The 26,196-nt window shown below is 35.3% G+C and overlaps 2 protein-coding genes across 2 annotated transcripts; one reads left to right on the top strand and one right to left on the bottom strand.

Annotated features, from left to right (window-relative positions):
- Positions 1-1,476: 1,476 nt before the first annotated feature.
- Positions 1,477-12,858, bottom strand: b4galt1 (UDP-Gal:betaGlcNAc beta 1,4- galactosyltransferase, polypeptide 1). Its single transcript, XM_079859041.1, has 6 exons — positions 12,373-12,858; positions 11,260-11,495; positions 9,152-9,339; positions 5,850-5,972; positions 5,061-5,165; positions 1,477-4,735 (listed from the first exon to the last, which is right to left on the bottom strand). Exons 1-6 carry the CDS (start codon positions 12,698-12,700, stop codon positions 4,606-4,608), a joined length of 1,110 nt encoding a protein of 369 aa, XP_079715167.1. The 5' UTR covers positions 12,701-12,858; the 3' UTR covers positions 1,477-4,605.
- Positions 12,859-14,528: 1,670 nt separating this feature from the next.
- On the top strand, positions 14,529-25,895 carry stra6l (STRA6-like). Its single transcript, XM_079858734.1, has 18 exons — positions 14,529-14,777; positions 15,501-15,561; positions 15,832-15,932; positions 16,035-16,165; positions 16,716-16,836; positions 16,984-17,029; positions 17,227-17,355; positions 19,312-19,379; positions 19,468-19,579; positions 19,672-19,828; positions 20,433-20,508; positions 20,614-20,695; positions 20,823-20,871; positions 21,130-21,247; positions 22,240-22,359; positions 22,550-22,713; positions 23,732-23,878; positions 24,615-25,895. Coding segments are annotated over exons 1-18 (1,905 nt in total). The 5' UTR covers positions 14,529-14,775; the 3' UTR covers positions 24,836-25,895.
- The last annotated feature ends 301 nt before the right edge of the window (positions 25,896-26,196 follow it).

The raw sequence follows: 26,196 nt of genomic DNA, 5'->3' as shown, positions 1-26,196 counted from the left end.
ATTTCTTAATTTATTCTTCAACCCTGTAGGCTATGTCACAAAAGTTTCTCTGGCCTTAGACGTTATGCTCTAATACCACCAGAGTTCTTTAAGTGTTATTGATATTCTATTATATTGTATGGTGATGTTTTGAATTAGATTTTTTTTTTTACATTTTTTGTTTTTACATAAATTTTATTTGAGTTTTTTTTTATGTCTATTTTTCTCTTTCTTTTCTTAAATTTTCTACAGTTTTAGTTAATTTAGTTTTAGTCATTTACTAAATAAACTAAAAAAAAATGCGAAATGTTGCCTTGGCAACTAGGTGAAATAATATATAAATATATATTTTTTTTTTTTCTTTCAGTTAACTTTTGTTTTAACTGATAAAAATATTTTTATGGTTTTATTTTTAGTTAACCACAATAACCCTGATTAGTACCACAAAACAATGTGCAATCGAAGACTAAGGGTACGTTTACACGACAACGATGTACTAAAAATGTTTTTCGCGTACAGAAGACAACGTTGTCAAAGATCCATGAAGACGACTAAAAACGATGTATTCTGCAGCCAAACCAGTAGTTGGCGATGTAACTTTTTAAGGAAACACTATCCGCCTATAGACCTTATGTAGCTCCACCCCTTTTCAGCGGTGCGCTCCTTGTGTTTTCCAGTTTGTATAGAGAGCCTAAGTCCCTCCCCTTCCGGTCGACCACCATGGGACCTTATTTCGGAAAAATATTGTATGGTAGTCAATGGCGAGAGACAACAAATATTTTGATCTCGTTTGAATTGTGCCCTGATTTACACATATGATGTTTGTCAATTTAAAAGATACATTTTAAAGTCAAGAAAGTCGCAGCTTGATGTAAACCTGCTGAGGTATAAGACTGTGAAAATACGTAATTACAAAGACTACAAACCCAGAAGGCGCACATGCGACGTCATACCTTTTCTCTCAATGAATAAAGCTAACTTTACTGAAGCTAACGTCTGTCATGTTTTCTATAGTCTTACATTATAATCGTAACGTTACGCCGACATGCCTGAGTGTTTTGAGCCAGAATACACACATACGAGCAACGGATCTTGTGACGTACATAGTGCGAGACGAGAGATGTAGTTCATTGAGCGAGTTTCACATAAAACTAAACGTTACTCTTCTGTTTTATGACAAACTGCGACTTTCTTGACTTTCATAATTACCTTTTAAATTGACAAACATCATATGTGTAGTTCAGGGCACAGTTCAGACGGAATAAAAAGATAAGTTATCTCTCGCCATTGACTTCCATACATATTTTTTCCGAAATAAGGTCCCATGAGCCGGAAGCGGAGGGGCGGGACTTAGGCTCTCTATTTCCACAGCATGAAGGTAAGATCTTACGGATTTATGAATGAAACGCTCGTTTTAAAATCTTCGCAATCTACTAACATTTGTTATGACATCCGCTTCAAACATTACAATGTCCATGATAACTTTCATTAACTCTACAATAAGTAAATCCACTTCACCAGCTAACTACTCTTTTTCAACAGCGATGCCATAAAAGTCAGTTGGTAATGTTACTTTGTAAAGAAACACTACGCACCTATAGACTGAACACGTAATATGCATATGCATGATGTCACCGGTTTCACAAATTCGCATTTTTGTAGTTTACAGAGACAATGACGGTATCATTTTCAAAAACTTGCACTTTGAAACTTGTTTTCAAAAGTTTGCGTTTTCAGGCCCCTAAAACACTGTCGTCATGTAAATGAACTGCCAAAACGCATAAAAAGTTGTCAGTTTTTAAAGGTCCCGTTCTTCGTGATCCCATGTTTCAAACTTTAGTTAGTGTGTAATGTTGTTGTTAGAGTATAAATAATATCTGTAAAATTATAAAGCTCAAAGTTCAATGCCAAGCCAGATATTTTATTTAACAGAAGTTGACTACAAAAAACGCCTGGATTGGACTACATCCCTCTACTTCCTTCTTTAATGACGTCATTAAAACCGTGTTTTGACTAAACTCCGCCCACAGGAATACAGGCGTATTGATGGCGAACGACAGACGTGGTTGATGTTTATCTATAATCGGATACCGCAAAAGTTTAATTCGAAGTTGTTAGTTTGCTCTGTCCATTTCACCACGGACTGTTTTTCTAACCTGGGATAATATCAAGCAGACTTCTCTCAGCGTTTCATACTGACGAAGGGGGCAATTTCAACTATATTCCAGCAAGCGGTAAGTAGTGATTTACTATGGAAGTAGCGATCAACTTCACATCGTTTCTCTTAGTAGGATGAAAATAATCTTACTTAAACTGTGATTAATATACAGAAAGCGATCAAAGAACAATCCCTTTCCAGTCGCCCAAGCTATCAATCACACAGCGCGAGTTTATCTGGACACTTGCCAAAACTCGTTATGAAATCAATGACGCTGTTACACTGCACAACGAAGCTCTTACTGTATTTATATGCCTCATGTTTGTATTGGTGAAATCATTAGTGAGAGTGCAGAAACTGCGTTGCAATGATAAGATCTTTTTTCACGCGATCAACAGACTGTCATCTGCTCAATGCTTATCACTGCAACCTTTTATGTGATGGTAATAGATCTAAATACTTAAAAAACTTCTCACGATTCGTTAATCCAGATAGCTGTAATAGTAAAAACGTATAATAGCTGTAATAGTAAAAGTTTTCCAGATAGTTCCACATGTAATGCCAGATATTTCATATGCAAGCATGTCAGCCAATCACAGCAGAGGGCGTTTACACTGAAGTCTCACAGCAGACACGCCCCTTCAAACAGAGTGTTCAAACCAGGTGATGAAATCAGGCTAGGAAAAATGCCTTTTATTTCTAAATTATAAAAAAAATTGATCTAAAAAACATACTAACATTATAAGGGCACCCCAGGAAACATTATAAAATAATAAAATTATCCATAGAATGGGACCTTTAATTGAAAACTGTTTTGTGTAAACTAAGGTGTATTGCACTAAAATAAATGCTAAAATACACATTATTTGAAAGGTATAGCCACAAGAAATTGTGTTTTTATTGTGACATTTTTTCATTTCATTCGTTGTTTTTATACCTAATAAAAGCTCCATCAATCTTTCACTTTGATGTAGAGGAGTTTTATAACTAGAGTGAACTAGTAAACTGTTCTGTTTATATTTTTAGATTGGACTCTTTCTAAATTGTGCAATCCAGTGACTCATAAGATTTACTCCTTATAAACTACTCCTCACATGTATGCCAATCTCTGCCTGAAAGTTCAGTGACTGCATGCCCTGGTTCTAACAGACACCAGCACAAGACAAGAAACAGCACCGTTTATACAAGCAGATTGGGCAGATTTTACATTTTCATGATTCTGAGAAAAACATTTTAATGATTGCAAAGAGTGTGCACTATTAATACGTAGTTGTTTTCTTTTCTTTTGATTGCATTGTGAGCCATTGAAATATAGATGAACATTCTATCTTTTGAACTTTCTATTCATCAAATTGATATGTGATGAATTTAAAGCCACACCATGTTACTTTGGTTCTATGTATGTGAAATGCAGGTGGCATTATTATTTATATTCAGCAAGACGCATTAAAAGTGACAGTAGACAGGTATATTAAAAGATTTCTATTTCAAATAAATGCTGTTCTTTTGAACTTTATATTGATCAAAGTATACTGAAAAAAATGTATCACAGCATCCACAACATTAAGCAGCACAGCTGTTTTCAACATTGATAATAATAAGAAATGTTTATTGAGCACCAAATCAGCATATTAGAATAATTTCTGAATGATCATGTGACTCTGAGGACTGAAGTAATGATGCTGAAAATTCAGCTTTGCCATCACAGGAATAAATAAAAAAGAGGAAAACTGCCTGAAATTGTTCATGATTTGTTTATTTTTTGAGCTACAGCTACCCCCCCCCCCCCCAAATAATAGGACCCACTGGCCTAGTGTGAAATATTTCTCATTGTCTAAGGCGTACACAACACTCAACCTCCACCAATCAAAATGATGTTCTATTTGGAAAATTACACTTTACAAGAGTGTCCGGTTATGTATATGATATTGTAAAACAATAGAACAAAGCAATACCAATGTATTGAATACATTTTGTTTATTAATATTACTCAATGCTTGAGTACTTAGCATAGTAACATGGACACTAATGTAAAGTTAGACTTGAAAGATCAAACTACCAATGCATATTTACTACCAAAATATGTCTTAAGTAAACGAAAAGCTCTGTAAGGGGTTTTGTAGGGAGTGTGCAGGTTTGTGTTATAGGCAAACACTTCACCTGCTGCTTCGGATGGAAGAACAACCTAAAGTTGAGGTTCATTTAAGTTTGGGACAGACAATTTACATGCATATGAGGCACACAGGTGAGTCACAGTTCCCCCATCAGGTATGTTAAAAACTTTAAATCATCTTTCGCTTAGAAGAATGTTTTAGTTTTTTTCAAACTTAGTTTTTCAACAGTGTTTTCTTTTAAAAAAAGGACTTTTTTCTCACTAAGTTTGAACCAGTTCGGAGACAGCTGTGCAGTCTTAAGATCCCTGAAGAGTTGCAGCGAGATACAGGTTTCTTCTGAGCTCTATAGGGTTTTCATGGTTTGCCGATGTCCACAGCGATTTTGGTGTAGAGTTTGTCTTTCTCTATATTTATCACTTTGTATTTGAGCGATTTGATGCCATCCTTGTTCATTGTCAGTTTTGTGTGAGCAATTCTCTTAAATCTATAATACAGAGATACAGCTTTAGAAAGTCATTCAATCTGTCTTGTATTCATGCATGTCTACACTCTTAAAAATAAATGTCATAGAAGAACCATTCTGGGTTCCCCAAAGAGCCTTTCAGTGAACAGGTCTTAAAATAACAAATGTTTTATTAGTATGAGGAACATTTTAATAATCAAAAAAGTATATATTTTCCCACAAAAAAATAACCTTTTTGTGCACTGGAAAAGTTCCATGAATGTTAAAGGTTCTTCATGGAACCATCAGTGCCTACCAATACCTTTATTTTTAAGAGTGTATGTAATGTATGTGTGAAAGAGATTACCTCTGTGGGTTTGCCTCATTTTTCTTGTCTCTCGAGTGACGAATCATTCTGCATTTACCGATGTCTCCACTCGGTCTTGATATTTTCATTCCTTGAAACGTCAACCTTCAAAGAGAATAGCCCTTATTAAAACGGTAGAGGGCACAGACTCCTTTACATGCAATCTGCAAGCAATCACATCATTTTCACATGGCACAATGTGAGTGGCCTCTGCTGATCCTGCAGCCAATGGGATTGCTTGCTCAACATTTAAATAGTCTGGTTCAGTGTTTGCTATAGGCTAGTCCCGCAGCACGTTATTAGAGTTCCTCTGAAACCCTCCACCTGCCTTGATCTGCTACGTGTCTGTGTATCTATTAGCAGTAGCAAGTCCATACTTGCTTTGAAACAATGTTCGTTCGTTTGCCAGAGGAGAACACCACCCCCCCCCCCCCCCCCCGCGTGCCTGGTTTCTTTCAAGAACAGACGAAACAAACTCTGTTTGCATCATTGAATCATTTTCCTGCTATCACTGTAAAGCTGCTTTGAAACAATCTGTATTGTATAAAGTGCTATATAAATAAAGGTGACTTGACTTGCAGCAGTTAGCAGATCTAGTCCACCAAGTCTAAATACATTAACATTGCCATATTCAATAACAGGCTAAAACTATTTTGAGGGTTGTCATGATTGAAAGGAAAGCAATTCATTGGTTATAAAAAACAAGCATCTTGCATGTTTGTCTAAATGATCTCATATATGATAGGACATAATTTGTCATTAATAATAACAGTTAGATATTTTCCTCACCTGTTAAAGATGTCATCGTCTTCTCCTCCCCAGCCCCAGTAGTTATTAGGAAAGCCATTAATCTTTTGAAACTGCTGTTTACTCATTGCTGATACACCCCCAAAATACTGTTTATATGGCAACCTGTATTCAAACAAAAATTGTTGAATGTAAAATTAGTCATACTGACAATGAATATATACCAATAACCACATTCTGATACCATATGAAGTTTGTGCAAATGATAACTTCCTATTTATGAGTTTGGATGTCATAATTAAGGCCCGTTCACACCAAGGACGATAACGTAAAACGTTAACGTTAAAAGTTACAATAAGTTTTAAAAATCGTTAAAAATTGAAACAATCCACACTTATAACGATTATGGCACAGAGAAACATTATTTTTGGAATCCCCTTCACAATGATTTTGTCTAGCTGATGAACAATAAAAACACTGACAGCCAATCAGAATCCACCTAACTTTAAAGAGCTTGAGCATTTTTAAGCGGCAGTTGACATAACTGCATTGTTCGCTTAGAAAAAATAGAAAGATATTGTCTGTTGGTGTGAACGCTAATGGTTTTCGTTATAGTTATCTTTATACTGTAGCTATTGCTTGTGGTGTGAACGGGCATTTACAATAAAGCAATTTTGATTTTAAAAATTAGTGGAAATAGAAGCTTTTTTTAGTGCTAATGCAAGAAAATAAAGAGAAAACAGATATACTTTAGGTGTGTAATTGATGCTTCATCTACGCATTTTATCATTATTGTGGAAATGCAGATTTTTCAAATGTATTTTTTTAATGATTTTATGTGATCAAATGGCAGAAAATGTAGTAATATTGTAACTTTTGTGTTCTTTTTAATATATTTTAAAATGTAATTTATTCCTGTGATGGCAAAGCTGAATTTTCAGCATCATTACTTCAGTGTCACTTGATCCTTCAGAAATCAATCTGAACTCAGGGTTCTGCCTTGTTTGTGTTGTCATGGTTTCATGTTTCTATGTTTGTCTTGTGTTTGAGCACATGGCTTTATCTTGGTCTGTGTTTGCCATGTGCTCCTCATGTCCCGCCTCCTAGTTTCCTGTTACCACGCCCTTTATTGTTGCTTTTATCTTGTCTGTCTTGTCTTGAGTCTCGTCTTGTATGTTCTTCTGTGTGTTCCTGCCCTGTATCCCGAGTTCCCTGGCCACTGACTCTTAACTGCCTGGGAGCCTGACTGGTGCAGCTATCTAACTCCTGTTTCAAGCCTCTGGTTCTGTGAGCCTCTACCTGGCGGCAAGACTGGAGCAACATCTGAGATCTACATCGAGCTACGAGTTCCTTGTGTTCCTGTCTGGTCTTCGCTTTGGAGCTGCTTCTATTGCACCATCTTACTGACGTCTCAGTGGTCACCCATCCTGCCTGTCGTCGTGTCGTCTGCCCTGCCCTACTGTTTGAACTGTGGTTCTTCCACAGTCTTCAGTCTTGTTAATAAAAACCCTTGTCTGCTCATTTGCATCTGGGTCCTATCTCTTGTAGAACTGTGACATCTAATATGCTGATTTGGTTACATTGTTTTCAGGATTTTTTGAATTATTCATATATTTTAAATATAATTTTTTTGTAGCATTAAATGTATTCACAGTCAATTTTGATTAATATATTAATGCATTATTGCTGAATAAAACTATTTCTTTAAAAAAACATTTAAATGGTAGTGTATATGGCATGCTTACAGCCTTTTAAAATATAAATTGTACAGTCAGCAATCACAATTAAAGCTTACTTATGACCAATAGAAATGTGTTTCAATTATAACTCTTTAATTGACATGCCCCCAACTTGAAACATAAAGGCTTAAAGAGAAAAAAAGTTTGATTGTAAATAACATTATGATGATGTAACTTGTAAAGCGAGGAAAAGCAATATTCCTTAGTGATTAAAACCATTAGCCATAACTAACCACACCTGATACTTCAAGTGCTTCTCCAAACCAAATGTGTTTATTTTCATATAGCCCTGCTTAGCCTGCCACACTGCACCTACCACCTTTTATTCAACCTTTGTATATCACTCAAAATCTATATAAACAGGAGATTTGATTTCAGCAAAGAAGCTGATGAAAAGATATTTTGAGGCTGTATATTGTGTAGCCAACTGCTGATCTGTATACTACAAAGACAAATGGGGATAACATTCCAAGCAGGAATTTACATTTAAAATTATATGATGGAATATTTTCTGTGTATAATCTGAGTAATCTCACATGAGTCTGCAATTAAAATGCAGAAATCTCTTGAATATGTACTTGAATATGAATATGAACTACCATTTCTCATCAAATTCTTGAAAGACTTGCATGACTGAAAATAGCAGCCGCAGGGAGTGTTACAAAAATGACTGCCATGTGAACTGTTGCCTTCAAAATAATTCAAAAGAAGACTTTTTATGAAAGAAGTCTCTTGCTGTTTTGTATTTGAATATATTTTAAATGTCATTTATCCCTGTGATGGCAAAGCTGAATTTTCAGTATCATTACTCTGGTCTTCAGTGTCACATGAACCTTCAGAAATCACTTGGTGCCCAAGAAACATTTCTTATTATCAATGCTGAAAACAGCTGTGCTGCTTAATATTTTTGTGGAAACCATGATACATAAGCTACTTTTCAAGATTCTTTGATGATTAGAAAATTCAAAAGGACAGCATTTATTTGAAATAAAAATCTTTTAATATACTGTAACTTTTGATTAATTTAATGTATGGCAGCTGAATCTAATAAATAATGTGACATATCAAATACATAGAACCAAAGCAACATAGTGTTGTAGCAACATAACAACATTCAAAGATTAATTCTTTATTTTCTTGTTCCTGGTTCACCTGTGTTTCAACTTGTTCATGACTCTTGTATGGCAGTATTAGATAATATAACAGTTTCAGTTGTTCCCTGCTCTTTATCAGCTTGCTTACAAGTAGCTTGGTCTTGGATTCGGTTTACTTTAGACCACATCCGAGCAGGTTATATTGCAATGCTGTATATTGAATTCACACAGCTGCATTGTGATCAGATACTTTATTCAAATAATCCAGGAACAACGTTCATGAAACTACTTTAAATATTAGCCATCTTTATTCTAACGTAACAGGATATTTAATTTATGTAAACATTGAATTTGCGACCTGCGCTTGACTTTAAGGTCATTTGTTTTTAGGTAAATACATTTTTTTTTTGAAGAACTGTTTTTTTAAGGCACCACTAAAACTTTCAGATGCTTGTGTCACTTAACAAATGTTACATATCCTTCTAAGTTTATAGGTAAAGCTTCATCTTACTTAAAACCAAATTTGTCCATGGACACAGAGAGGTGACGCGGCTGGCTGGAGCACTTGTAGGTGTTGCGGTCGTCCATAGGGATGATGTCTACATCGGTGAAGATGAAACAGTCATAATCATACTCCTTTAGGGCCTCTGCGTAACCCACGTTGAGGAGTTTCGCCCTGTTGAATGTGTCCTGTCCTTCCTAAACATGCAGCATAAAGCAAGTTTACATTAAATCTCATGACTCGCACAGGAGGAAACACATCTTAATTTTGGGCAGGAATGTAAAGTTCACATGTAAACTGTCCATTGGTTTTATGCAAAAACAGATTGCTTTAACATTGATTAGACCTTAATGACTACAGCTAAATCAGACAATCAGACATGCTTGATCCCATTTATGTGTTAATAAACACACACTGGCATACACACAAAGAACTCCATGCAACTCTTTGTCTGCATGATAGTTTGCATGCTGATTTCCCTGTGAATAAGGTGAACGAGGCATGAAAAGGGGGCTGAAATGACAAGAAAAAAAACAAAACAGAGGAGGTAGCTATGTACTGATGAACTGAGTCATGTATTTGGTGATTTTAAAATGAACATTTTAAATTATTTTCAGAATCTCTTTTTTTGGAATGTCTCCCTTTTGTTTTAATGTCAGCAGCACATACATAAATATATATATATATATTAGGGCTGTCAAACGATTAATCGCGATTAATCACATCCAAAATAAAAGTTTGTGTTTACATAATATGTGTGTGTGTATGGAGTATAATTATTTTCTATATATAAATACACACACATGCATATATATTTAAGAAAAATGTGTTATTTATATATAAAATATTTATATATAATATAAATATATATACACAGTATATACATACAAATATTTCTTAAATATATACATGCATGTGTGTGTATTTATATATAGAAAATAATTATACACCGTACACACACATATATTATGTAAAAACAAACTTTTATTTTGGATGTGATTAATCGCGATTAATCGTTTGACAGCCCTAATATATATATATGATATACACTAGTGTTCAAAAGTTTGGGGTCAGTAAGAAATTCATATTTTTATTCAGCAAGACTGCATAAATTAATCAAATTTATGAAAATTTATTAAATTAATCAAAAGAGACAGTAAATAAATACATTCATAATATTACAAAGATTTCTATTTCAAATAAATGCTGTTCTTTTGAACTTTCTATTCATCAAAAAATACTGAAAGTGTATATATGAAAATGTATCACGGTTTCCACAAAAAATAATAAGCAGCACAACTGTTTTGAAAATTGATAAGAAGAAGAAATGTATTTTGAGCAACAATCATCATATTAGATTGAATTCTGAAGGATCATGTGACACTGAAGAATAAATTACATTTGAAAATTAAAATAGAAAACAGTTCTTTTAAACTGTAACAATATTTCAAAATATTACTGCTTTTGCTGCGTTTTTGATCAAATACATGCAGCCTTGGTGAGCATAATAGACATTAAAAAGTCTCACTGACCCCAAAGTTTTGAACAGTAGTGTTTATTTCAGAGCCAATATTGACCATTTTTAACAGGGCAGTCTGGGAAGCCTTACAGACCCGATCCAGCACCAAAGTTGAGTTTTAAAATGTACTTATAAATACATAGAAGTACTACACAACCAAATAAACAGAAAAAACAGGTGTTATATGTTCTATTTATGTTGGTGTTCAGAGGTTGCGTTTCTCTTTTTCCTTTTGTTGTTATTGCATAGCAAATTTCAAAGCAGTCAAATGTCAAACCAAACGTCTTGTCTATGCAAAGCCATTTCACCGCATTTCCATACTTCAAGGTGACCGTCTCCTGAGGAAATGTCTAACCTCCAAAAGTCTATCTATCTATCTATCTATCTATCTATCTATCTATCTATCTATCTAACAATGAATAAATCTATTGGAGGTTTGTGTGGTGCGACTAAGTGTGGATTTCAGCTCATTGTATTGATTTGCGTGCAAAGTGAGTGCAAAATATGTGGTTCCTAAGAACCACATATTTCTTGTCTACCTTGCTGCTGTCATCTGAGTACGATGGAGTAGTAAATAAATAGTTTGGAAGTGCTGTACCTGTTGTATGACATAAATCCCATAATCAAGCTGCTGTCTCTGTAGGACGGGGTGAAGGTAGTGGAGCCAGTATTTCAGGTGTTCATCTCTGTTTCTGAATGGGATGATTAATGCCACTTTTTGCAGAGCCACACAATCGCTGGGTTTATACCTGCCGCCCATCACCAGCAGTGGATTTTCTTTACGTACCTTATCCAAATCCATTGTCTCAGAAAATTCAACTCGCATTGGACCCACTGAAATGGGAACGGGAAGAGGGAGAGAGCATGAAAGTGGGGGTCAAAGGGTTTGCACACATGAAAGAGGAAGACCCCTCTTAAGCAACAACAGTTTTCTTCCTGTTTCAATCAGGCCTTTCTTTCCCTGTCTCTTTTTCTCTTAGTCACTCAATATTTTTTACTGATAAGACAGTAAAGCTTTGTAATAATAAGTTGCCACCTGACACAGGAAAATACCTTAAGACCTTTTTAAAATATTATACATTTTTACTTTTGTAATATTTAGTTCATGTCTGTTCAAGTGTTCACCTAAAAAAATCTTTTAACAGGCATTCACATTTAAACTGTACAATCTTTCTCTTCTGGAAAAGGCCACCAAAACATTGATGACTCATCCTGCACTACACATATTTTCATCCAATCAGATTCTTTCTAGAATAAAAATCTCCCTACCACTAAAACCACCTGAAACAAGCAGCAAATTTCGTCAATGATGTAGCTAAGTATTGCCTATAATAAATAAAAAAGGAACAAGCCCTTCTTTTTACCTAACACAAATTTACAGCTTAATAGTAACGTAGTCAACAAATGGAAGAAAAAAAAAAACATCGCTCGATGCTTTCTAAACGATGTAGAAAAGTGGCGAGATCGGGCATATTTTGATTCAAAAACTCCAATTACACAAATTTGTTTTCTATGTTTGTTTAAACACATAAAATTAGAAAAAATCCAATTCTGAAAAATATTCATTGTGGAAAATGTGTGACAACTAGTAGGCTACCTGTCTCTCGATGTGAAGCACAACAAAACAAACAAACTGAGCATGAACAAATAGTAGCCTAGTAAATCATTTTAAGTTATTATTAAGTAATTTTATAATAACACGAAAACTTACCCAAAAGTGGTGACGTCTCAAGACACGATTCGATTAGAACTGTGGGTTCTTCTACGTCATCTATAATTACACTTGCATTAGTGTAGATCAGTTTATTGACGTCTGTTACTGTTCCATTGTCATATTGGGCGACAAGTGCGGCTAATCTGTGAGTTTGTGAAGTAACTAAATGAGAGTCTGATGGCATTTGCCGGTAATTCGTAAATTTTGTAGGTGATTCTGTTAAATAAAAAAACAGTGCAACGATGAGGTGAAGCCCGCAGAGACACACGAGCACGACGCATGATTTAGTCAAGAAACCCACATTCAGCAGCACAGACTCCTGCATTCTCACTAAATAATGGAAGACCGCGAAGAATACAACTAAGTAACAAGTAGTTCATCGGATGATCAGCATAGTCCTTTTCATTAAACTTTTTATGATATTGGTCGCGTCTCACTGTTAATCGTTGTGTTTCAGTCATTGGTGAAGAGCTGTCTGGAAAAGCGCAGATCCACTGGAGTGACAGCGGTGGGCGTTTCTAGTTTCTAGTAGAAACTACTATGAGCTACACCTTACACCCACACACATTCATAGTGAATGTGTAATTAGATATAGGGGACAGAAACCCTGAAAAATAATATGATTTATAATATAATATAAAATTACATGTCGGCTATGTTGCATTAGAAAAATTATCAAACCAAGTGGAATTTGCATGAGACGATTCTAGACCTTCAGAACTATATCAAGTCAAGGGCTGGTTCTAGACATTTGGAGGCCCTTGGCAAAATTTATGTCGGAGGCTCCCGCTGAGCTTGAAACAAGTATAACAAGTATTATCTCTCACCTGATCTTTTCATAGATTCAGAGGACCCATTTTGAAACAGTGACATTAATTGGTTTCATTACAGGTGAGTGACAATGCATCTCCAATGGGGGAAAAAAGCCTAGTATTTTGCTGCCCGTCTTGATTGGTGGGTTATCGATTAGGAGGTTACGGTGATGAAGGCCCTCCAATTGCCTACTTCTCCTGTAGGTAGCACCGGCCAAGTACCCACACAGGTGTGCTACAGTGTAACCACAGGTGTAGTTTGTTCCAGAAATGTTACACTAAAGCTGAAAGTGTCAAAAGTACATTCTGACCAAACAAACTTCTTTCTTTGCTAAATGTTTTGTGACAAAGTGTGCTGTTGTCACGTTTGATATTTTGTTATGTGATACAATAACTCTCATACACTTTTGGCTAAGGGTTTTTAAGAGTTCAAGTGTCTTTTTATCTTGACCTTTTGAGGTCTCTGTATGAAAATATGTTAATCAAACAGACAAATAATCAAACTACTGTAAAAAGGGCTTCTTTCAGAAACTTCGAAAATTCTAAGATATTTTGAAGATGCAGATATTCCATACATTAAATAGCATATATGAATAATAGTCTATTGCAAATTATTCACATTAACTGTTCTCATCTCATCAACAGCGCCCCCGTGTGTTGATTTCCGTGATCAGCAGCAGCATATACTGCCGTAACACGATTCTCACCTGTTATCTGCCTTTCATCTGCATCTAGTTTCAATACCATCGTAAATGCAAGTTCTTAATACTGATGCATTGTAGATTATAGTTTGTTTGTTTGTTTATTTTTTGTGTGTTATGAATGATGTGACAATATTAACTAATTTAATTCTGACTTATATGATCATTTCTGTGCATGATAATTTGTCATGACATAAATTAGATAGCACTCTCTGTATACACCAATTTACCTTACTTTTAAAATAATGTAAAGCTTGGTAACACATTACAATAAATTCCCATTAGGGAACATTTAGTTAATGCATTAACTAACATTAACAAACAATGAGCAATGTGGTTGTTACAGTGTTTATTAATCTTTGTTAACGTTGGTTAATAAAAATACTGTTCATTGTTAGTTCATGTTAGCTCAAGTCAATGAAAATAAATGTCACCGGACGTACATATCACTAAGCACAATCGGCATGTGCTAATGGCTTCTGTGCGTAAGATGCCATGCCATTTAATGTTAATACCGCCACTGGGCAATGCTAATAACACACAAACAGAAGGAGTGAGCTCTAAATCATCTGCTTTAGTTCAACAGCAAGTCTTATCTATGTTTGAACTCCTATTACACAGTAACAGTACAGTCAATAAAACGCACTAGCACATCTCTCTCTGTGAGAGTAACACTACATGTGTGGCCTAGGTCGAAGTTTGTCCAGTCATGTGACTAGATATCTATCCTTATTCATGAAGTGAAAGCTGTACTTCATGTCATAGGTTATTCGAACTATAGTGTCTGTTATGACGGAGAGCTACTCTAACTAGTCTTTGTCTATAAGCAACAGAGCAATAGATCGCTCTTGTATTTCACCAGCAGAACGGGAGTCATCGCAGAAATCATGTGAGTTACTTCTGCTTTTGAAACACTTTTCAGAATAACAGGAAAAGAATAGTAGACACTTACAGTACTTGCAAAGACATTCTGCCTTTTAATGTTTAGGTAATATGAGGTTTTATGATTATTATTATTATTTGGTAATATGAGTCGGCCACTGTTCATGCTAAGAGTTTAAACTTCACTAAAAGTTTTCAATTTGTATCAAGATTGTTTAATTTTTATTAAATGTCCTTTACCTAAACCAATAAAACCGATCACAGAAAAACATATTAGTAATTATCTCTTTAAAAATAAGTCATTAACAGTCAATTCTGTGAGACAAGCTAATGGTTAAAATTGTTGTAAAATTAAAAAAGTCAAAGTGTATTGCAAACAAAGGTCCTAGAATTAGGTCAAATCTTGCAAAATGATGGAGCAAAAATCATTTTTCTGTTGATAAGGGGAAGTGTTTTTAGGTCACACTGGTGTGTGATAAATCTTATCTGTCGATGTTCAGATAGATACTTTTTTTAGGACACAGCATCTTATATAATAACAATATTGATAATTACCCTGAAAATAATGCCCACTTTTATTAAAGTAAGTTTATTTAAAGTGTTACAGAATTGAATCATCTGAGCTGTTTTCATTCAGCTTCCATTTTATTCATTCATACGTTCATGCTGTGCTCTAAACCCTTGCTCATTCTTTCTCATTTTTACTCTCTCTCTCTATTCTTTCTCCCAGGGAGGAATGTCAGAATGGAATTTCCTTGGATTTGTTCCTGCATTGCTCTCTTGTTCCTGCTGTGAGTAATGCCTGCATTTGTCCAGACAGAACTCTCTTCCCTCAGGATTTAACATCCAACACTTTTGCTACACTGATGCTGCTACACTATTAGATAAGAATTGTCACGATTACATGAATATAATATTTGCAGTTACTTAATCAGTTTGTGTGAACTGCTGCCTAAATACTGTTTGGAGCCACTGCAAGTTCCCTACTTTATTAGAATATTGCATCATTAGACTTCTCTCAGAGTGTGTTTGTAATGGGGTTTATTTTCTTTGTGTTTCAGGTCTGCATTGTGATTCTGCTTTCATTTGTACAGCGCAGAGCGAAGACTCAGCCCTTTGAGGCTCGCTTTCCGTATCTCAGGGGTCGATTTGGCATTGTGGTGTGAGTGATCTCGGAACAAAATCTGAAGTTCTGCATTTGATATTCATCTGTGTTTTTAGTTGTCTAAAGACTTTTTGTTTGTGTGTGTATTTTCCTTTGCAGTCCATTGGATTTCATTGGCAATCTAAGCAACCGATGGTCTTATGGTTTTGCATTTGGTGCTATTGCTCCCAGTGTGATTCAGCTTTTCTCTGAGTCCTACACACCATTTAATGTGCCTAACTGGGCTAAAGGTAGTTTAATTATAACAATGCAAATATTTTATATTTGTTATACACTACCGTTCAAAGGTTTGAAAGAAATGGATGCATTAAATTGATCAAAAGGGACAGTAAACACATTTATAATTAGGGCTGTCAAACGATTAATCGCGATTAATCGCATCCAAAATAAAAGTTTGTTTTTACATAATACATGTGTGTGTACGGTGTATAATTATTTTCTATATATAAATACACACACATGCATGTATATATTTAAGAAATATTTGCATGTACTGTATATACTGTGTATATATATTTATATTATATATAATTTATATTATATATAAATATTTTATATATAAATAACACATTTTTCTTAAATATATATGCATGTGTGTGTATTTATATATAGAAAATAATTATACTCCATACACACACATATATTATGTAAACACAAACTTTTATTTTGGATGCGATTAATCGCGATTAATCGTTTGACAGCCCTATTTATAATGTAACAAAATGACGTAATGTTACTTAAAGGAAAGTTACAGTTGATCTATATGTGCATTTCTTGCAGCTATTTTGTACCTGGTAGGAGCGATAGAAGTTGGCGTGGCGTACCTGCCATTCTTTGCTTGCCTGTCAACGCCACACCGAGTACTAGGAGGGGCTTTAGGTCTTCTATACACACTCATGTGGTACATAAAAAACTACTCACACACACTGTAGATAAAACCTTTAGTCTGAAATCTTGGCCTAACTCACTACTCCTCTGTTTGTTCTTGTAGCTGTAGGATTTTTTATTGTGTTGTTGAACTGACTGTTGACTATTCTGTGGGTTTCAGGCTCATTGTGAGACTGTATGCCATGATAAGCTGTCCCTCTGGAAGGGTTGGTGAATATTATTAATGATTAACTTTAATTTATTAATTATTAACTTTATATCATTACGTTTATGTTTGCATGTTAAGATTATTATCCATCAGTATACAAAGCATGCAATGGTGTCTTTGAATGAATAAAATAATTGATATAACATTGTAGTTGTAGGGATAGTGGATAATTAAAACACATTTTGCTGGTTGCAGCTTTTAGGTTCTCACGAGAAATTGATCATTCTGTGGCCGTTCTTCCTGTGCCTGCTTTTCCTCCTGGGACGGTTTGTGTATATCATTGTGAAGGCAGTAAGAATCCACCTGCAGCTACAAGCTGATGAGGTCAGATCATGAGTCTTGTTGGAATTAATTTAATGTTAATAATTTACAATAAGGTTCAATTCGTTGCCATTAGATAATAAAGTAACCTACTTTTACAGCATTTATTAATAGTAAAGGTTCTTTATTAGCATATGGTTTCATGAAGAACCTTTAACATTCATGGAACCTTTCCTTTGCACAAAAGGTTCTTTATAGTGGAACAAAGGTTATTTAGGTTATTAAAATGTTCTTCACACTAAGAAAAAAAAAGGTTATTTTATGTAAGATGTTTCACTGAAACGTTCTTTTGGGAACAAAAAATGGTTCTTCTATGACACCTTTTGGAACCATTTTTAAGAGTGTAATTTTTTTACATATGCACTACATTTGTTAAAGGGTTAGTTCACCCAAAAATTAAAATTATGTCATTAATGACTCACCCTCATGTTGTTCCAAGCCCGTAAGACCTCCGTTCATCTTCGGAACACAGTTTAAGATATTTTAGATTTAGTCCGAGAGCTTTCTGTCCCTCCATTGAAAATGTATGTACGGTATACTGTCCATGTCCAGAAAGCTAATAAAGACATCATCAAAGTAGTCCATGTGACATCAGTGGGTTAGTTAGATTTTTTTGAAGCATCGAAAAAACATTTTGGTCCAAAAATAACAAAAACTAAGACTTTATTCAGCATTGTATTCTCTTCAGGGTCTGTTGTCGATCCGCGTTCACGACTCCGCAGTGACGCTGCTGACGTAAGACGCTGCTGACATTAAAAATATATTAAAAAATATAGCAATACCAAAATACAAACAATGTAGAATAGCTTGAATACAGCGTGCGTCTCCCTCAGACTGTAAACGAAGCTCGGGCGCACCAAATAACACGTCAGCAGCGTCTTACGTCAGCAGCGTCACTGCGGAGTCGTGAACGCGGATCGACAACAGACCCTGAAGAGAATACAATGCTGAATAAAGTCGTAGTTTTTGTTATTTTTGGACCAAAATGTTTTTTCGATGCTTCAAAAAAATCTAACTAACCCACTGATGTCACATGGACTACTTTGATGATGTCTTTATTAGCTTTCTGGACATGGACAGTATACCGTACATACATTTTCAATGGAGGGACAGAAAGCTCTCGGACTAAATCTAAAATATCTTAAACTGTGTTCTGAAGATGAACGGAGGTCTTACGGGCTTGGAACGACATGAGGGTGAGTCATTAATGACATAATTTTCATTTTTGGGTGAACTAACCCTTTAACAATTGAACTCTTTCCCCACCATTGACGGAAATTTCCGGTTTTCTGTGTTCTTCTCACTGTTATATGGTAGGGGGGGCTAATACACATCTTCTGAAGGAATACTGATTGAATCTCCTGATCAAAACACATCAAATATCAATATCACGTTATTATATGCATACAGGTCTATAAAATAACTCGATCACCAACATTAAACAGCATATAAATCTGCCTGATGTTACTGAATGAAATGTCGACCCAGGACGAGCTTTAGGACTGCAAGCATTAGGGGTGTTGATGGACTCAATTTACTCCATTTATGTTTTATCACCGTTCTGAATCCGATCTAGATGTAGCTAGTCTTTGATAAAAACACATTTTTCTCAAGCTTTTTGCTCATTTTTTAAATTAAACTTACCAACATACAAATTTTGATTAAAAAAATAAGAATGCATGAAGATGAAGCTAGAACAAAACTTTTTTGTTTTTGTTTTAAAAGTCGTGGGTCTGTTCTTTCTTTTCATATATTGCATGTTCAGATATTCATACAAATGATCAAAAATGCTGGTGGTGGCTGGCAACTTTCTTTTCAAAACGCTGGCGGGGAAAGAGTTAAGTTGTATAAATGAACATTAGTATGTGGCCTATAATAAACGGATATGAATTAAGATTAAACAATAGTATATTTATCAATTAACAATAGTTAATAAATAAATGTTTCTCTGATAAATAGAATGAGGAGGATCTACAATTCCATCAGTTCAGATATGTACAGACTCTACTGAAACGCCCCTCTGAACAGTAAGCACTCATCCAACATGAACATGCATTTATCACTGTACTGTATTCAAACCAATCAGCCGATACTCATTCTTCTATTGTCCCTCAGGCCGGAAGAAAAGAGTTGGTTCAGAAGAAAAGTCTATGACTGGGATCCTCACTTTAAATTCCCTAACAGAATGATTGGCACAAGCATTATCTCTTTGATTGGTTTGTACATGGTCAGTTGGCACTCACTTGTGGACATGCATTATTGTGTTTTGTTTTTTGATTTGTAACTTAAGACAATGCAAATGTGTTTGCCTATTTGCAGATGACCCTAGCAGACTACAGCTTGAGTGACTACACCTTTGACAAACTAGATGCTTTGAAGGATTCACTTGCAGAGATAGCATCATCCTGCAATCAAACAGACAACATTTTCACATCCCTCATTCCCAGAATGAATGAGTTCAGCATGGTTGCACGAAGTAAGATTTTTTGTTTATATTTATAGTCTCTGTACATATGACAATACTATTCAAACATTTGGAGTCAGTAAGATTTTTTTAAAAAGAATGTCATGCTTTTATTCAGAAAAGATGCATTCAATTGATCAAAAGTGACGGTAAAGACTTGTTTCAAAAGAATGCTGTTCGTCTGAACTTTCTATTTATTGAAGAAAAAAAAAAAAATCACAATTTCCACAATAATATCAAGCAGCACAACTGTTTTCAACATTGATAATAAGAAGAAATGTTTCTTGAGCACCAAACCAGCATATTATAAGGATCATGTGACACTAAAGACTGGTGTATAATGTCTTCTGAAAATTCAGCTTTGGCGTTACAAGATATTACTGATTTTACTGTATTTACTGTATTATTTATTTTAAAAAAATGCAGCCTTGGTGAGCATGAGACATCTTTTAAAAACATTAAAAACTCTTACCGACTACAAACTTTTGAACAGTAGTGATATAGACAGATAGATAGATAGATAGATAGATAGATAGATAGATAGATAGATAGATAGATAGATAGATAGATAGATTTATGCTGAAAAGTGATTTTATATTCAATGTTTTTGTATTAGGGTCGTGGCTGGCGACAACCATTTTTTCCACTCTGACATCTGTTACTTACACGTTTCATGTGCTAGTATGTTACAGGTATGGTTGCTTAAGCAGGTTTTATAAATAAAATTCAACACTATAGCAATTTCATTAATTAAAAAAAAAACTTTACCAAACATTGTGCTGCATTTATGACTGCAGGAAACATATAAAGAGGTTGTGGAAGGGGCAAAAAACGTTTCTTCCTGAGAAGTTCCATAAACCAAGTCCTGCAGTCAGCGTGGTAAGTAAAGATTTGTGAAGGGATTCATAGGGTCTCCTCTAAGATTGAGGTTAACAACGTCATTAAAAAGACAAACTCAGTGGCATTTAAGTGGCTCATCATAATACCAAATGCTTTTCTCTCTCAGGCTGCTATAACAAGATATTCAGGCTGGCAGATTGCCTTCACTCTGTGGGGTATGTAAAACTCTTTAAACTGTGTTATTCAGTTTCCATGTATTGATCTTCTTGTGACCTCATATCCTGTCCTCAGAAAATGTGGTGAGATCAGCTTCTAAATTTTACCTTCTGTTCAGAGAGGTCATTAGCCTCACGGGCATCCGTCCCTTGGCATACATTGCTATTTTCCTATTTTTAGTCAGTGTGACTCAAATATATGGAATAATTTGAAGACATGGTTTGCTGCATTGCTTAAAATTATTTTTGTTTCTGCAGGGTTTCTGATAGTTCACTTTGTGCAGTTTCTTTTTGCCTTAATGTTTGTGTATGGAGTTGTTCTACCAATCCAGAAGGGGCAATTTCTCAGCTGGCTTTCTAGTGTTGGCGTCATTCTGTGAGTTCTGACATTTCAAGTCCACATTATTTTCATAAGCATAATCATTAGGCCATTTGTGACCCTGAACGACAAAACGTGTACATTTTATGAAATTGAGATTTATACATAATCTGAAGCTGAATAAATAAGCTTTCCATTGATGTATGGTCTGTTATGATAGGACAATATTTGGCCGAGATACAACTATTTGAAAATCTGGAATTTGAGGGTGCAAAAAACATTGAGAAAATCTCCTTTAAAGTTGTTCATTTATGTTTGCGATTGTGCTGCATTCACTCACAAAAATACATGTTTTATATATTTACGGTAGGAAATTTACAAAATATCTTCATGGAACATGATCTTTACTTAATATCCTCATGATTTTTGGCATAAAAGAAAAATCGATAATTTTGACCCATACAATGTATTGTTGGCTATTGCCACAAATATACCCGTGCGACATGTGACTGGTTTTGTGATCCAGGGTAACATTTTTTGAATTTGCATGACAACATTATAAACTTCTTTTCAAAAGTATGGGGTCAGTAATTTTTTTTTAGTAAAATAACTTCTCTATTTTAATATATTTAAAAAAATGTAAATGTATTCCTGTGATGGCAAAGTTGTATTTTCAGCATCATTACTCCAGTCTTCAGTGTCATGATCCTTCAGATCCTTCAATCTAATATGCTAATTTGGTGCTCAAGAAACATTTCTCATTATCATAAATGTTGAAAACAGTTGTGGTGCTTCTTATGTTTGTGTAATTGAAAATTCAAAACAACAGTATTTATTTGAAAAGTATCATTATAAATTTACTTTACTGTCAGTTTTGATAAATTTAGTGCATCTTTACGGAAAGTGTTAAGAAAAGTCTTACTGACCGCAAACTTTTGAACAGTAGTGTGTTTTATAGCCAACGCCCTAACATTTTTATGATAATCTAATAATTATCTATTAAAGATGCTGTTTAATTAGCATTAAATTGTGTTTTTATGTAATTTCAGGCTCACAATTTTCATAGTTATAGCCTTGGTGGTAGGGCAGATTATTCTGGTCCAAGTGTTTTTCCTGCAGGACAAACTCTCACCTGAAGACAAAGAAAAGCCTCTTGCAATCAACAACAGGTAGGACCATTAAAAAGCAATTTTCATAAAATTAAAAACAAATAGAAGAGGCTATAAATATATTACCTTAAACAGTCATAATTCAATGTGGTTTCTAAAGTGCCCTGAGTGAAAAATATAATTATAAATATGAAACATAAATTTTTTTTTTTTAAGATATTTCTGAAATCTTTCTTTTGTTCTTCCACAGAAAAGCGTTCCACTGCTTTAACTACTTTTTCTTCTTCTATAATGTGATTATGGGGTTGAGCAACTGTATTTTGCGACTTTTAAGCAGCTGCATTGTGGGTACGTGGCTGGTGTCGCGCATTGATCGGACCATCATGCAGCGCGGCTATGAGTCCATGGATCCAGGTAATATGGCATATGCAGGGCTGTGCAGTGAGTCTTAAAGGGATAGTTCACCCAAAAATGAAAATTCTGTCATTAATTACTCATGTCGACCCTCGTGTCATTCCAAACCCGTAAGATTTTCGTTCATCTTCGGAACACAAATGAAGAGATTTTTGATGAAATCTGAGAGATTTCTGTCCCTCCATTGACAACTACGCAACTACCACTTTGACACTTCCAAAAGTTTATAAAGAGATCGTAAAACAAATCCATGTGAATTGAGCGGTTTAGTCAAAACATTTCTGAAGAGACTCAATCGCTTTATATGATGAACATATTTAATTTAGGCTTTTATTCACATTTAAACATTCATCAGCTCACACATCAGTCATGGTAAACGAAAGCTCAAGCATGTTCGCTTGACGTTTGAGAATCAATGAGGTTCATTCTCGTGTTACGCAGCACGTTTGAGCTTCAGCAAGAACCAATGAGGTTTGTTCTCACATGTCAAGCAGGTTCAATTGAGCTTCAGTTTATGTCCGCTGATCAATGTTTAAATGTGAATAAAAGCCTAAATTAAATCTGTTCATCATATAAAGCGATCAAGTCTTTGGACAGAAAATTTGGACTAAACCGCTCAAATCATATGGATTAGTTTTACGATCACTTTATGAACTTTTTGAAGCGTCAAAGTGGTAGTTGCGTAGCTGTCAATGGAGGGACAGAAATCTCTCAGATTTCATCAATTCATCTTCATTTGTTTTCCGAAGATGAACGAAAGCCTTACGGGTTTGGAGCGACATGAGGATGAGTATTTTATGACAGAATTTTCATTTTTGGGTGAACTAACCCTTTAAAGTTGATCATAGGAACATGATAATTATGATGTTAATTATTTCATTATTAAATATATTTATATATATTTTTTTTTCAATTAATTATAATTGGGTGATGGAATATTTCCCTTTACAGGCTCTAAAATGTCAAATTAATTACAGTTTTTCTGCACAATGGTTATAATTTACTTTTTTTGCGGCAGGATATAGCACATGGATAGGGATGATATTTGCTGATCATTACCACAGCAACCCAGTTATGGTGTCTTTCTGCCATCTACTGCTTGGGAGAATAGTGGAGAAACGGGGACCTGCAGTGCCCTCTTATGCAACTTTTAGCAATAACACAGGTAATAATAACAGATATCTGAACCAAAGCACACATTTAAATCCAATAGAGATAGGTCTGACTGCAGAACCGCAGAACCATACGTCATAGCAGTGTGAGGACGACAGCGCCAGCCTAACAGTCTGATGCCGGAACCGCATACCATACATATCCACCTTACATATACCATACCTAAACCTACCCATCTCCACCCCCTGACCCCTAAACCCACCCCTAAACCTACCCATCTCCACCCCCTGACCCCTAAACCCACCCCTAAACCTACCCATCTCCACCCCCTGACCCCTAAACCCACCCCTAAACCTACCCATCTCCACCCCCTGATCCCTAAACCCACCCCTAAACCTACCCATCTCCACCCCCTGATCCCTAAACCCACCCCTAAACCTACCCATCTCCACCCCCTGACCGCTAAACCTACCCATCTCCACCCCCTGATCCCTAAACCCACCCCTAAACCTACCCATCTCCACCCCCTGACCCCTAAACCTACCCATCTCCACCCCCTGATCCCTAAACCCACCCCTAAACCTACCCATCTCCACCCCCTGATCCCTAAACCCACCCCTAAACCTACCCATCTCCACCCCTTAGATGCTTTTACCCCGCCCACTTCCGGCATCAGACTGTTAGGCTGGCGCTGTCATCCTCACACTGCTATGACGTATGGTTCTGCGGTTCTGCAGTTGGTTAATATTGATCCAATAAAATAACTGTGCCTGTCTTCTGTTTAACAGGATGTTCAGTAGGGAGCAGAGTACGAGTGCGCTGGCTGCTGCTTTACACACTGCTGAGGAACCCTGCACTCATCCTGATGAGAAAGAGAAAAACACTGACACAGAACGACAACCAAGACCCACTCCTCTTGGCCCGAACCATCACCTCACAGGCTCAACAAGCAAACGAACTGGTCAACAACAAAACTCCCGAAACAGAACCAACACAGTTAGACATCTGAAAGAACTTTAGCTCTTGAAACTGGTTCCTGGAAAGCAGAGCAGTGTCAGGGTGTCTATCTGTGTGAAGACAGACAGCATGTTTCAAAACTGAAGATTGTGTCTGAAACTTTGAGGTCATCCACTGTATATGCTGTTGCACTACTGACAAAAGAGACTTCTGTCTTTTTGATACAAAGAACCAAAATGATTGATGACTCATCTGCATGTCACATTTTTTTGACTAATAAAATGTTCTCTAGAATGAGAATGTTTCCGTTAATGTGTAACGAACTCAGTTTTATCAGCGAACTGGACTGAGAAAATGCTGGATTCGGTTGTATGTACAGGGTTAATGCTTTTCATGAGCTTCTGTAACACAATTTAATGTTTGATTTGTTCAGTGGTATTGGTCAAATAGTATTTTGTAATAAAAATATGAAATATTTGTTTTGGTGAATTAACATTACTAGTGGAAAATGCCCGTGCAAAATCAGTTTTTGAGTGTGTTTTTAGTAATTATTGGTTTGGTGTGTTTGAGTGCTCATTGTTACAATTACACAGCAAAAGTTCAGTGACATTTTTATATGTGCATGGTAGAAAGCACACAGTGAACTCCGAGAAAACGCTATGCTTGAGCAAACAGTTTGTGAATAGGCAACTACAAATGATGGCTGTGAAAGAGACTGTGAACGCATTGAATAGGATATGTTTAGTTGGTGAATAACATAGGCTACTATTACACAGTAGCGATAACGTTAAGCACACCAGAATGAAATATAATGTTCAGAAGTAAACAGCATAGCTGATTTACAGATTCAGTTAACATCCACAAATGAATAAGCGCGTCAATTCAGGGAGCAGTGCAAAGTGCCCGTGCAAAATCAGTTTTTGTGAGCTGATTGCCGTCAAAAAAGTTTAGATATTTCTTAGCATGGCTGATTTCAACAGTTTCAATATGATAAAAAAATAACTTTTATATTTATTCAATGGATTAATTGCATTTTGAAAAAAAAAAGTGTCATGAAATTATTGTATTTTTGGGAAAAAATAATCCGTTTTTATAATAAATCTTTGAAAATCAAAATCTGGATTTGATTTTTTTATGTTATTATAACCTAAAGATGCTATGTGAAAGTTTGAAACAGAAAATACAGACAGACAGACGTTTCTGTAATTTATAGATAGATGGTGTATGTCATAAAAAAATTTAAATAAATAAATAGCCTATAAATTGAATAAAATACTACCTTAGTACTTAAAGTCTAAGTCCATTAATATTATTTTACTATAATAAGAATTCACTTATTTGAATATTTTTTTTCTGAAGCAAAAGCTTTTTCTCCACTGATTCCTTACTGAATAGTTTTTAAATTTAGTTAGT

The sequence above is a fragment of the Squalius cephalus genome (assembly GCF_949319135.1).
Source record: "Squalius cephalus genome assembly, chromosome: 2".
Classification (NCBI taxonomy): Eukaryota; Metazoa; Chordata; class Actinopteri; order Cypriniformes; family Leuciscidae; genus Squalius; species Squalius cephalus.
The sequence above is the reverse complement of the archived record's forward strand: the minus strand, read 5'-3'. Positions and strand labels throughout refer to the sequence as shown.